This window comes from Schistosoma mansoni, chromosome 6 (assembly GCF_000237925.1).
Source record: "Schistosoma mansoni strain Puerto Rico chromosome 6, complete genome".
Classification (NCBI taxonomy): domain Eukaryota; kingdom Metazoa; phylum Platyhelminthes; class Trematoda; order Strigeidida; family Schistosomatidae; genus Schistosoma; species Schistosoma mansoni.
Window position 1 is genome coordinate 17,546,944 of NC_031500.1, and position 12,665 is coordinate 17,559,608.

The following is a 12,665-nucleotide window of genomic DNA, read 5'->3' on the forward strand; positions in this document are numbered from 1 at the left end:
CATTAGTACAATTAGATGAAATTAACATGATTAGTAGCAGAAGAGATGGAAGTAATTTAGTAATAATGAAAATGAATGCACTTGCTCATTATTGTAGAGGATTGCCGTATGACAGAATGAATTGAATCATTCATGAATAAGTATTATTTGCAATGATACTATTCGACAAATTACTAAGTTTTCTCTAACAACTTAATACTTTTGATGTTATTATTTGTTCATATATCCTTTATGTACCCTTTCAAGCCATATAGAATGGTAAAGCCTAGTAGGCCCTTCTCGAGAAGAGTGCACGGCACAACTACCGGGGCAGGATAGCTGTTTCTGCACTGCTTACGCAGAATCATTACATAACACTCACAACCCATTTTTTTCGTCTTTTTGTTTTTGTTTGGGTAGACTCATTTTTTTACTACTCTTTTGGACCCTCAATAGTTATGCAATGACTCTTTGTAGCATTCGTATTCGTTCTCGGGTATTAGTAGGGTGGTTGATTGGGCCAATCTCCACCACCCGGGTTACCGCTCACGTTAGATCATGGAAACAGTCCCATTAATCCACGAGGCACGACGAGGACGTGTGAGTCGGATTTTGCCCCCCCCCATCCTTTATGTAACACTTCAAATTCTCCAGTGTTTAATATCACAAACACTTGGATTATTTCAAATACTTTACCATATTTCTCTTGTTAACTTCGTCTAAACATCCTGATATGGTATGACATCATAAAGTGACTTACATTTGTACTACATTTGATATTGTGCATGGCAGGGAGGCAAACTGATTCGATAATTGTTCATGTCTGTTTATAATGTTTATTTTTTGTGTACTATGAGTAATTTTCATGAGTGAGTATTTTCGTTTTAGACTTGCAGTAGATTACCGTTAACTCGAATACCGTTAGATTGCTATCTATCTCCTGAATGTGAAGGTCATGAAGAAGAGTTAAACAAAAATCACTTCATTCTTCCAAATACTGATGTTAATCATTGGGATGGTCCTTATTTTGATTGGTTATCTACTGTTCGACCATCAGCTTCCCCTTATCTACCTCAAACTGGTGATCGTGTCGTCTATTTATATCGTGGTCATCAAGATTACTTATCAAAAGCTTGGGAATGCGGCAATCTACCATTAATGGGTAATTTAGATCAACAAAAAACGAATTCTCCACCTTCCTTACCTTGGACTACTTGGCCTGATTTACCAGTAAGTTTTATGTTTGTTATGACTTGTGAGGCCAATGGATATTATGTGGCGAATTCATCAGTCGCAATCCCGATTATTATTTTCTTGTGTTGTGTCTACTGTTCTATCTTTATCAGGGTGTCTTAGACTTAATTAATTATGCATTTCGACCTACATAATTAATTTTAAACCAACGTGAACTACAATCCTATTGACCCACCTATCCTTAAGCCTTTCTCTATCCCTAGCCCTTAATCCCAAGAGAATTCACAAGCCAATTTTTTATTACTACCATCATTATCAATATAACAGATTTCAAGTATACTTCTCTCTCATGTATACTACGAGAATATGTTAATACAATCATGAGACTAGTCATGTTACATCAGAACCAAGGATGCCCTGGTACGGCCGAAAGTTGGGAGAGTCCGCTCTCCCTCTCGAAATGCTCTCACATCGCCACGCGTAAAGGACATAATTGGCAATAATTAAGGAATTGTATAGTGCATAATGATAATGATTATCATAATCGATAGGTAAAGACCTTGGGTAAAATGGTTCGAAATCGTTCATGATGAACCGGATGCATCCATTCTTTATTTTCCCCCAAATCCTAAGATTCTAAATTCCTCACAACTTTTTTCACTAATTTATATTTTCTTGTATTGTATTTCCGATGATTAATCATTTTTATGATCACTGATACTGTTTCTACCTCCACTATTCTGGGTTTCAGTTTGACAATTTTTTCCTGTACTAAGGGGGTGTATTGCCAAATTGAACCAATGTACAAATATATCAAAATCTACGTTTCGTTTAACTAACTGACAGTGATAAGTTTTTCTGAAGTGGTGGTTTTATCGGTTAAATTGTTAATCATATACACATTAATTTAAATGTTCAAACTCTATTACTATCCCTAACACAAACTGTACCATCTTAAAGCCTAGTACATAAATCGATACTTTGTAAATGTTGTACGTAATTCAAACATTTGATGATGAATAGTCCTAACACGCAAATAAACAATATCAAAGATGTTTAGGCTTACATGTATGAACAGATTATACAAACTGAGTATTCACATTTTAGAGAATAGAATCTCAGTTGTAGCGGTTAAGATTTGTTAGTTAAATGGCTAAAAAATTACTCGTAAGTTTTATTCGTAACAGATTGATCTAACTTATTGTGCCATTAAAGACTAGAGAGTACTTAAACAGTTATTTTATCCCAATATATAACTACTCAACAGTGTATATTCACAAATCAGCAGAATTCGAGCCCATGGCCTTCAGGTTTTGATACAAATCCTTAACTTTTAGAACCACTTTGTCGTCATTCCGTGGTTCAACTTCAGTCACTTTACGTTTTAGTGTGGAGATCATCCAATCCCCTTAGTGACAACAGTTTGACTTATAAACAGCATTCATAAGTGGGCTATTCATTGTAGCCCAGCTGCAAACTTCTGAAAAGGAGTCCCATATAAGGACGAAACAGTTATCCAGTGCTTTCTAGTTTTTAGTGGTAACCTAACTGAAATTAATCTGTTACACAAATATCACTTACAAATTCAACCGATCTCCATTGAACCCCTTTACCTTAACTGGAAAGTTATCGGTACTTGAGTTGGTCAGTGGATGATGTTCAAACTGTGGAGATTACTTGGCAATTCAAAAGTTTGGTAAATTTTTTACGTATTCAACTAAAGAATTAAGTGTTTCTGTTGTGTATCCCCCTATACATAATTTCTTTAAAGGTACTACTGCTAATAGTGTTGTGAATGAGAACACAGGTGAGGACAACTAACTATGTATTTAGTACAAATTACAACGTTAAGCAGAGATGGATAGTGGCTAGCAGTGGAATCCAGGACGCGCGTTTCGTCCTATTTGGGACTCGTCAGCTGGATGTACCTGCATCTCAGAGTTGATGTTCACTCTGGGACTCGAACCCAGTACCCTCGCTTCAAACGCCATCGCGTTATCCACTCGGCCATCTCTGCTTACCATGCTTGTGAATTAAGGCTATATCGAGGCAATACGCACAGTATGTACATATGCTAATTAGAGACTGACCAGTTGCAGTCTTAACACATCGATGGGAAGATTCAAACAAACAACACTAAATGAATTTAAATTACAACGTTGCTTGATAAAATACAAAAGACATACTCTGATACTCTATTTGCAAAATGTTCTTCAATTGTCTCAGGCATCATTGTTCCTGGATTTCCACACCAATTGCTTTTTATTTCTGTTCTTCTCTTCTTGATCTTGTCAATCTTCTGCTGTCAGATATTCTATTCTTTATTCACGATATATACTACTTATGTCGATATAAGTAGCCCACACCACAATAGTGGTAATAGTAGAACTAAATTTAGAATATGGGTCTACTCAATAAAAAATTCATTATTAATTGAATGATGTAATCTTTTGACTGTTTTGTTTCTTCTATACTTTTAGCAATTTCTATGTTGTTCAGTGCAAAAAATCACTTATCATATTGTACGTATAGCTGGTAATTATTATCCATCAAATGTTTCACGTTCATCATCATCTTCATCAGCCGTACATTTAAAGAAAATGACAAGAAAATATTTAAATACTAAACTTTTACGACAATCAAAACAATTAATTAATTTGAAAGATTTAAAATTATCTTATCATAAAGAATGCAAAGCAACTAATATAACTTCTACTTCTTCCTCTTCTACGACGACTACAACTACTGCTACCGCCACATCTTCATCATCATGCAATAATAATTGTCCTATTGCATCAACTAGTTTCGGCTATGGTAATGCTTCTACTTCATTATCATCAGATGATGGAGATAGTTTTGTTCGACTTATCACTTTAGAATTACAAATTGAAGAGAATCAACCTTATAGAAATTTAGTATGTGGAAAAGTCAATACTGAAGATTCTAAACATTGTCATTATGAGAAACAACAATATCCATCGAATATTATTCATGTCACCTATCATGATGTAGATGGAATTTTAGAATTTATTATTCTTCGACGAATATTTGATGCATCATTAACTCAGGAATGGAAACCAGGTTAGTGTTAAATCTTAGATATTCTTATTTGTGAGTAATATACTATTTTTAAAATAACAAAAAACAACAACATTCAATTGTTGGTTTATATCAAGCTGTTAAATCAGGGACAAACATCTTGTTTTATCTAGGATTCAATACCTTTTTCTTTAAATATCTAATTCGTTATCCATTAATTTGTTGAGTGTAGAGAGCTAGTAACTCATTCAATGGGTATCATATATGATTATTGGTAAAGGTTTAAATTATCCCATTTTTGATATTCAACACCAAATTTCGAACAATCTCTATTGGAATATGTGCATCCTGTGCGGATACAATAGACAGGCAGGATGCAGCTGAACGATTTAGACTTCGCAGATGATCTGGCTCTTCTATCACAAACGCAACAACAAATGCAAGAGAAAACGACAAGTGTAGCAGCAGCCTCAGCAGCGGTAGGTCTCAATATAAACAAAGAGAAAAGTAAGACTCTCCGATACAATACAACATGCACCAATCAAATTACACTTGACGGAGAAGTCTTGGATGATGTGGAAACTATTACATATCTGGGCAGCATCATTGATGAACACGGTGGATCAGATGCAGATGTGAGGGCGCGGATCGTCAAAGCAAGAGCAGCATATTTACAACTGAAGAACATCTGTAGCTCAAAACAATTGTCAACCAACACCAAGGTTAGAATTCTCAATACAAATGTCAAGACAGTTCTACTGTATGGGGTGGAGACGTGGAGAACTACGAAAGCCATTATTCAGAAGATACAAGTGTTTATTAACAGTTGTCTACGCAAGATACTTCGGATCCGATGGCCAGACACTATCAGCAACACTTTACAGTGGGAGACAACAAACCAGATTCCAATGGAGGAAGAAATCAGGAAGAAGTGCTGGAAGTGGATTGGACACACTTTGAGGAAATCATCCAATTGCGTCACAAGACAAGCCCTCACAATCAAAACCTAAGACCTTATGTCAAGCTCGCATTACCTTCAAACAACTAGTTCAGCATTCAAGGATCCTCATGTTTAACTTTGATAATTCGCAACATTCTGCAATTGTCATCCATTTTGGAACATTCAAATCAACGACGACGAACTAATGATATCCTTCGATGTAACAGCACTATTCACTTCAATTGAACCAAACTTAGCAAAAAAAACTCTGTCCTTGCTTCTAACCAACGACGAAAACCTCTCGAAATACAAGAAACTTCAAAGTCAAAGCCTACTTGAACCCATAGATCTATGTCTAACAACATATTTCCAATTCAATAACAAAATCTACAAACAAACAAAAGGAACACCAATGGGATCACCAATTTCAGGACTCATCGCGGAAGCAATAATGCAACGACTAGAAACCACAATTCTACCAGTGATCAAACCAAAAATTTGGATTCGTTATGTAGACGACACATTCGTCATCGTCAAAAAGGAGGAACTAGAAAACATCTACAAGCAGATCAACAACGTCTTCAACGACATCAAGTTCACAATGGAACAAGAGTCGGACAACAAGTTACCATTCTTAGATGTATTAATCACCAGAACTGACACAGGAAAACTAGAGACTCAAGTGCACAGGAAGCCGACCCTCACCGATCAAATTCTCAACTGCAACAGCAACAACCCAAGAACTCACAAAACCAACTGTGTACAAACTTTGTTCAAGAGGGCGAGAACACACTGCAATACAATCACAGCACAAAAAAATGAAGAAAAACACCTGAAAACCATTCTTCAAAAGAACGGCTATCCAATCAATTTCATCAAAAAATACCAGTCGCACACACCATCAGAAACGAAATCAAGTATAAAAATCAACAAAAGGATCACCCTACCATACATAAAGGGCATATCAGAAACGACAACAAGGCTGCTGAAAACCCTTGGGAATAGGTGTAGCCCACAAACCAACAAAGTCCCTCCACTCAATCTTATGCAAACCAAAAGATGAAATGGCAAAAGAGGACAAAACAAACATCATCTACAAGATAAATTGTACTAACTGCAACAAACACTATATTGGACAAAGCGGACGTCCCCTTCATCTTTGCCTACATGAACACCAATTAGCAGTCAAACGCCACGACATTTCTTCACTCATATCAATACACGTGGACAACTACGGACATACGTTCGACTGGGAAAATGTGCAGATTTTGGACAGAGGCAATTCCAAAAATACCAGAGAATTTTTAGAAGCTTGACATTCAGGTCAATCAGCAATAAACAAACATATTGGAATCAATCCAATCTATCAACCAATCAAGAAAATTATGCAGGAACATAGGAACAAAAATCAAACCAATAGGATATACAACCAAAACAAAGAAATAAACAATGACAGATTTAAGGTCAATAAGAACCAATCAACATCGAGGTGCAGAGGAGAAGCTGTGAATCACATGTGGAGAAATTCAAACACTTCACTTCTACCCGAAGTTTGTGCTGATGATGTCGTTCAGAAGGACGATGAAAGCTCCACGACCAAACCATCCAGCTCAGAGAACAAACCAACATCAAAATCACCCACCTGAGCTACAAATCTTCTCCATTGTCATCCATTATCTTCGGTAATAAATGTTGAACCTTGAACATGGTTGAACTCCATAAATATTTTCAAATTGAATAAAGTAATTGTTTACTGTAAGTTTTAACTGTATTATTTGGCCTCAGAATGTCCTGGAACGGCCGAGGGTGGGAAGAGTTCTCTCTGCTTCTCATATGGCCACGTGTGTGTAGCCACTGCCAGGGAAGTTTTATTCATTACCTTCTAGTGATGGGGTTTCTTATAAGAAATTGAGATAACGGAAAGCGAATGTCCGGTTCCTAAACCAGATTTGTGGGTATGTAGCATCCATCTAGATGAGTTGGAAAACCGTAGTTCCAGAGCATCATTGCACACTGTTTTCTTGATCCTGAAGGAACAAAAGGCGTATGAACCTATTGTTGGTCACCGAGTACCATGATAGTGCATCTCCTGAAGTTGAACATTGGACTGTGTATTAGCCGTGTATGTGAAAATGTGGAGGAGTAGTCTCTTGAGAAAATCACTTGTTTTGATGTTTGCACCCTCAAAGTACCTCAACCCACACACAAATCGAATGATTCATCGTACGGCGTACATATATATATATACCCTTTTGTACCACTGTTGATTTGTTTATTTAGAATAAGATAAATAAACAACATCATTTATTCATTTATATTAGGTGATCTGTTTATTTGCCCTGTTGGAGGTGATTCATGGTGGCGTGGTCTTGTAATTCAAAATCTTTCAGACGATGATTTATCAACATCAAAACCTAGCACTTCTCTAGTAGAAAATAATAATAATAATAATACAATGCATTTTTTAAACACTACATATTTAGTTCGTTGGTTAGATGAGAATGAACCATGCTATGGTGATATGATTAATAGTAGTAATGGCAATAGTACAATGAATAGTAACTATTCACAGAATTTATTAGCTTTATCAGAAACTAATCATACTGGATCATTGAATAAATTACCAGATAATATTGATCATGTTAATTCATGGGATATGTATAAATGGTATGCAGAATCTGTTGATATTAATAAAGGGTCAACTAATACAGCAGACTCAGGTTAGTGCTCTTTTTTTTCTTTTGTTCCGGATTCCATTTATCCATTATGTTCTTATTTATTGCATAATTTGACAGTAACTTTCTCCCTCTCCATCTTTTGCTAATCTAAGCTACTTTGGTTACCCCTTGGGCTTATTATCTTTATTTTCATTTGATCTGTTTCATTATTCCCTTGTCAATAATGTTGACGATTTTTAATCGGCAACAATAATGTTCCCTTCATTTCTCATGAATGCTAAAAGGATTTTTCAAAGAGTAATTTGTAAATGGTACTTTTTAAAGTTCTGGTTTATCAGGATTTGAGGTACACGTGTGGCTTTACCACAGATTGAACTTTTCTGTTTAGACTGTTATGGGCTTGGATGGTATCTAGTTTCCTTAAACATCAATATAATATTATACCCTTTTAGGGTGTCTTAATAATTGTTAAAGAAAAGTCGTCACTTAGTAGTTAACGATATTCAACTTTGAACCATTAGGTTGCGGGTTTGAAGTTCACCGGCCTAGATAATCAAGTGGAACTACCACCAGCTCTCGAACTTACATCGTAACTCAATCCAAAGTACTCGTATGTGTACCGGGTGAATGAGTTAAAAGTTCATTCATTTAAATAAATCTTATTTATATTATACTTCTTTATGAACACTTCCTCATGTAACATACCAACTTCTATATTTCTTTTATTTCTTCAGAATTTACATTATATGGTGGTTTAGTTGATGGTTATGTACATATTTCTCATGAACAAATATGTTTATTATATGGTACTTCAAAATATTGGGATACAACTAATCATCCAACTGCCTATCTTGCAGAAATTAAACGTCTTGTTGAGTGTATAACTCAGGTAATTATTTTTATTCATTCTTGTTATATTTTAAATCTTGGACTGATATTAGCTAGATCACCAGTGAGAACATGTGATCACAGAACGACTGTTTTGTCTTAGCATGAAACTCCTTAACGAAGCGAATCCTTGACGTTAGATCCTAGTATTGAACCTGGGATCTTTGATCTCATGACTGAACACTTAACCTTTATATATTGAGCCGTTATCCTGTGGGATGAATGGCCAACTTTAAGCGATTCACGATATTTCGCAACCCTGATCTACCACCTGCGGCGAGTAACTCCCACTCGACATTATTTAGCCACACTGCTTACGGTTTCTCACTAGAACTTCAGAAGTCGCACCTATCAATTAAGGGACGAGTATACTGCGCAGCAGTTCGCTTTGTTCTACTTTACGGCTGCGAAACGTGGCCATTAATGGTAGAAGATGCTCGTAAGTTACTAGTATTTGACCACAGATGCCTTAGAAATATTGCTCGCATCTGCTGGGATCACCACGTAAGTAATAGTGAGGTTAAACGCATGGTATTAGGGAATGATGGTAAACCAGTTGATGAGGTGATGAATCTTCATCGACTGAGATGGTTGGGCCACGTACAACGTATGCCTGAACACCACCGATTACCAAGACGCGCTATGCTGACTTGTGTTGGTGATAGTTGGAAGAGAGTTAGGGGCGGCCAAACCAAAACATGGCTTCAGTGCTTGAAGTCACTAACTTGTAGTCTGAGCCATGTTAGTAGATGCAGTCTACTTGGTTGGGGTCCGCGTGACTATCATAACCAATGGTTGGAGACTCTAGGCGACAGTTCAGAATCGATCACAATGGCGTAGGTGTATACACTCTTTATCTTCCCTTAAACCTTGAGGTTAAAATTGCTTCATAATTATCTTCCTTCCTATACTATATCCTTCTATACAACCTTTCTTTATATACTACCACCACTAAATTAACTACTTCTATGAATCCAGTGTTCATCTTGTTGTGCTAATGAGTGAAGTATGGCAACTTGGACCGATGTATAAATGTGCCTGTATCTACGTTGTAGCTGACTGACTGATTGACTGTTAATAGTAATTACACTCATTGTATCTAAGCACTGATCACTTGTCATTGGTAAAACCTTCCTTTTTTTAAATTGTTGACTAATTTCGTTTTATTTCCCTTTTTTTTCTTTTTCTTATTTCCTTACAGATAATGCAATTAGATATAAGTGAACAATTTATTAATCCAGTTGATTTAGCTGCATATCCTGATTATTTATTTATTAATGTATATCCAGTTGATTTAAATTTTATATTAAATCGTTTATTAGTAGATGGTGCCCGCCCCAGTGATCAATTCAATTGTGATTACATTTCAGTCCTACAGGAGGTCGGTCGCGGTCCGAATAGCTCAGTGGTAACGTCTCTGACCGTGAAGCTGAGTGACACGGGATCGAATCCGCCAGGGAGCACCAGTTCCCTCAGGATTACAGGTACACCTTGCTGACGAGCGGCAAGTAGCACGAAACCCGGGTCCAGGGTTTCCTGTTGACCACCTCCAACTACCATCTTATCCCAATAGGTTAGTTATTTATTTATTCATGTATCTTCTTACACTAATCTGAATTCGGAATTCGGGTATCAGATCGGGATTGGAACAAAGCGAGTAGTGTTTCAGTTGTCTTGTCTCTAATCTCTCTTGCGTGCTTGTCAGCAAATCAGGGATAGAATAGTTTTCGTCTCTCTACCCTCGCTTTGAACTCACGCATACTAGCCTCAAGGTTAAGCCAGTCAGCCTATCGCGTCAAGGTCTTAATCTACATTAGGCAAGTTGTACTCGGCACGAAAGAGGGTAGATAGATTCAAGGACGTAATATATATATATATATATATATATATATATATATATATAGAGAGAGAGAGAGAGAGAGAGAGAGAGAGGCTGAACACGGGAACCTAAATTTTTTTTAGAATGGTGGGCAGGTGTTTCTTATCTTATGAGTCGTTACTTTATAATGTACGTCACTCAACTACTATATGCTGAAATTAAGTACTCAAATAAAAACTTCACTTACCTCGTTTTGATATTTAATTAGTACCATAAATTTATCGTACTTGTATAGAATTTAACCAAGTAGACTTGTTGTTGAATAACTTACCACCTATTATGGACAGTAAAATTGACATACACAAGAAAAATAACAGACTGATCGGTTGCAGTCCTAATGCATCAGTGGGAAGATCCAAACATCCAACGCAAATGAATTGAAATTCACCCAATTACACAAAGCAGTAGTTATCTGGATATTGCGATGACGTTTGAAACAAATGGTAATGGGTTCGAGTCCTGGAGTAAACATCAACCCTTGGTCGCAGATATTTCCATTTGATGAATCCCTATTAGGATGAAACTCACGCGCTGTTTTCCACCTCTAGCCACCAACCAACTGCGCTTGTGGAAAATGACTATTTGTAACCAGTTTACTGTTCTGGTGCTTTTCACCACTTAAATAAATTGTAATGTGATATATGCTTATTTCCTTTATCGTAATTTCTATGTTTGAAATAGGATGAAGTTTTACGCCGATATAAGCTTCTCATTTCTACCGATATACCTTCTCCAAATTTGGAAAACAGTGATCAAATCACCGCAACAACTTCATCGAATTCATTTAATCATAATCTAACTGTTGAGAAACGTACCCGAACCAAGATATATCATGTTGATAGAAGGGAAAAAATTGTAAATAAATGTTATTCTTCTAAGCAAAGAAAAGAGATTCATCGACGAAGGTCATTAAGATTGAATCAATCACTATCCAAACATTCTTATGGTGCATATCTTAATGATGATGATGTGAATAAAAATTTAAACAAATTAAATAAGCATCGAAGACGTTTTCAACTAGGAGGAGGAATATCTTCAAGAAAGAATATTTTGACAAGTAATAATTCAGTTACTTGTGATTCTTCATGGATTTCTGATTCGTTGAATCTTATCCAAGAACTGTTTAGCCATCGTAGAAGTTTTTATTTTCGTTTACCAATTGATCCTTTAGAATATCCAGATTATCATAGTATCATTGAACGTCCAATGGATTTATCTACTATTCAAAAGAAACTCATAAATGCTCAATCAAGTTTGCATTCATCATCATCACCAACAACAAAATATCAAATTCGTAGTCGTATCCAACAAGAATATCATCCTAGAGATTTGTTATTCGATTTAAATTTAATAGTAGCCAATGCAAAATTGTATAATACTGATCCTGATACTCAAGTGTTTGATGATACTTTATGGTTGGAAAATTGGGTGAATGATGTAATAACACCATGTTTGTTACGATTTACAGAATCCTTTGATAATGATGATACATCGTCTTGTACGAAAATGAAATTGGAGGCAATTTCTCATCAAGAAATAAACCATGACAGATATTCTATACGGCAGTCACGTTCGACACGATCTGGAAATACTTCTAATGATGAAAAGAGTTGTATAATAAATGATGGAACATTGACGCTATCACCACCAGGTTTGTCTTATACTTGTTAGTGATTGGGAACAAAGTTTGTTTCTTTTTTATTTTCGCTTTTTGTTGCCTGGTTAATGGTTTATTTAACTGAATAAATAAATATCAGTCAAGTAGACTTCTACACTGGAGTACTTTCCAAAACAGAAACAATGATAATGTCTCTAACTTGTTCAAAAGTTATAGCTTTAACCAATAGCATTAAGAAGGATATAATTAGGTTACTAGTAATCCATTATAAATGTCTTTGAAACATTTCTCGCGTATGTTTGGACCATTGATTTACAGCAATACCGATATTAAATGCCAGGTACTAGGTAAAGATGAGAAACCATTTAATGAACTGGTGGATCTTCAGCCGCTGAGATGGTTGAGAAGTGTATTATGTAGGACCAACCATTACCTACTTTGACGGATGTT

The 12,665-nt window shown here is 36.0% G+C and overlaps 1 protein-coding gene and 1 non-coding gene across 2 annotated transcripts in view; one reads left to right on the forward strand and one right to left on the reverse strand.

Annotated features, from left to right (window-relative positions):
* Smp_131390 (putative wd-repeat protein) overlaps positions 1–12,665 on the forward strand; it is a 45,668-nt gene that overhangs the window by 31,063 nt on the left and 1,940 nt on the right. The window contains exons 19-22 of the mRNA XM_018798448.1: positions 868–1,209; positions 3,654–4,254; positions 7,636–7,872; positions 11,286–12,248. Coding sequence (XP_018653389.1) covers positions 868–1,209; positions 3,654–4,254; positions 7,636–7,872; positions 11,286–12,248 — 2,143 coding nt within the window. The remainder of the gene's footprint in view (positions 1–867; positions 1,210–3,653; positions 4,255–7,635; positions 7,873–11,285; positions 12,249–12,665) is intronic.
* On the reverse strand, positions 3,120–3,190 carry Smp_tRNA_00276_Pseudo_TTG.1.1. Its single transcript has one exon. It is a non-coding gene (tRNA).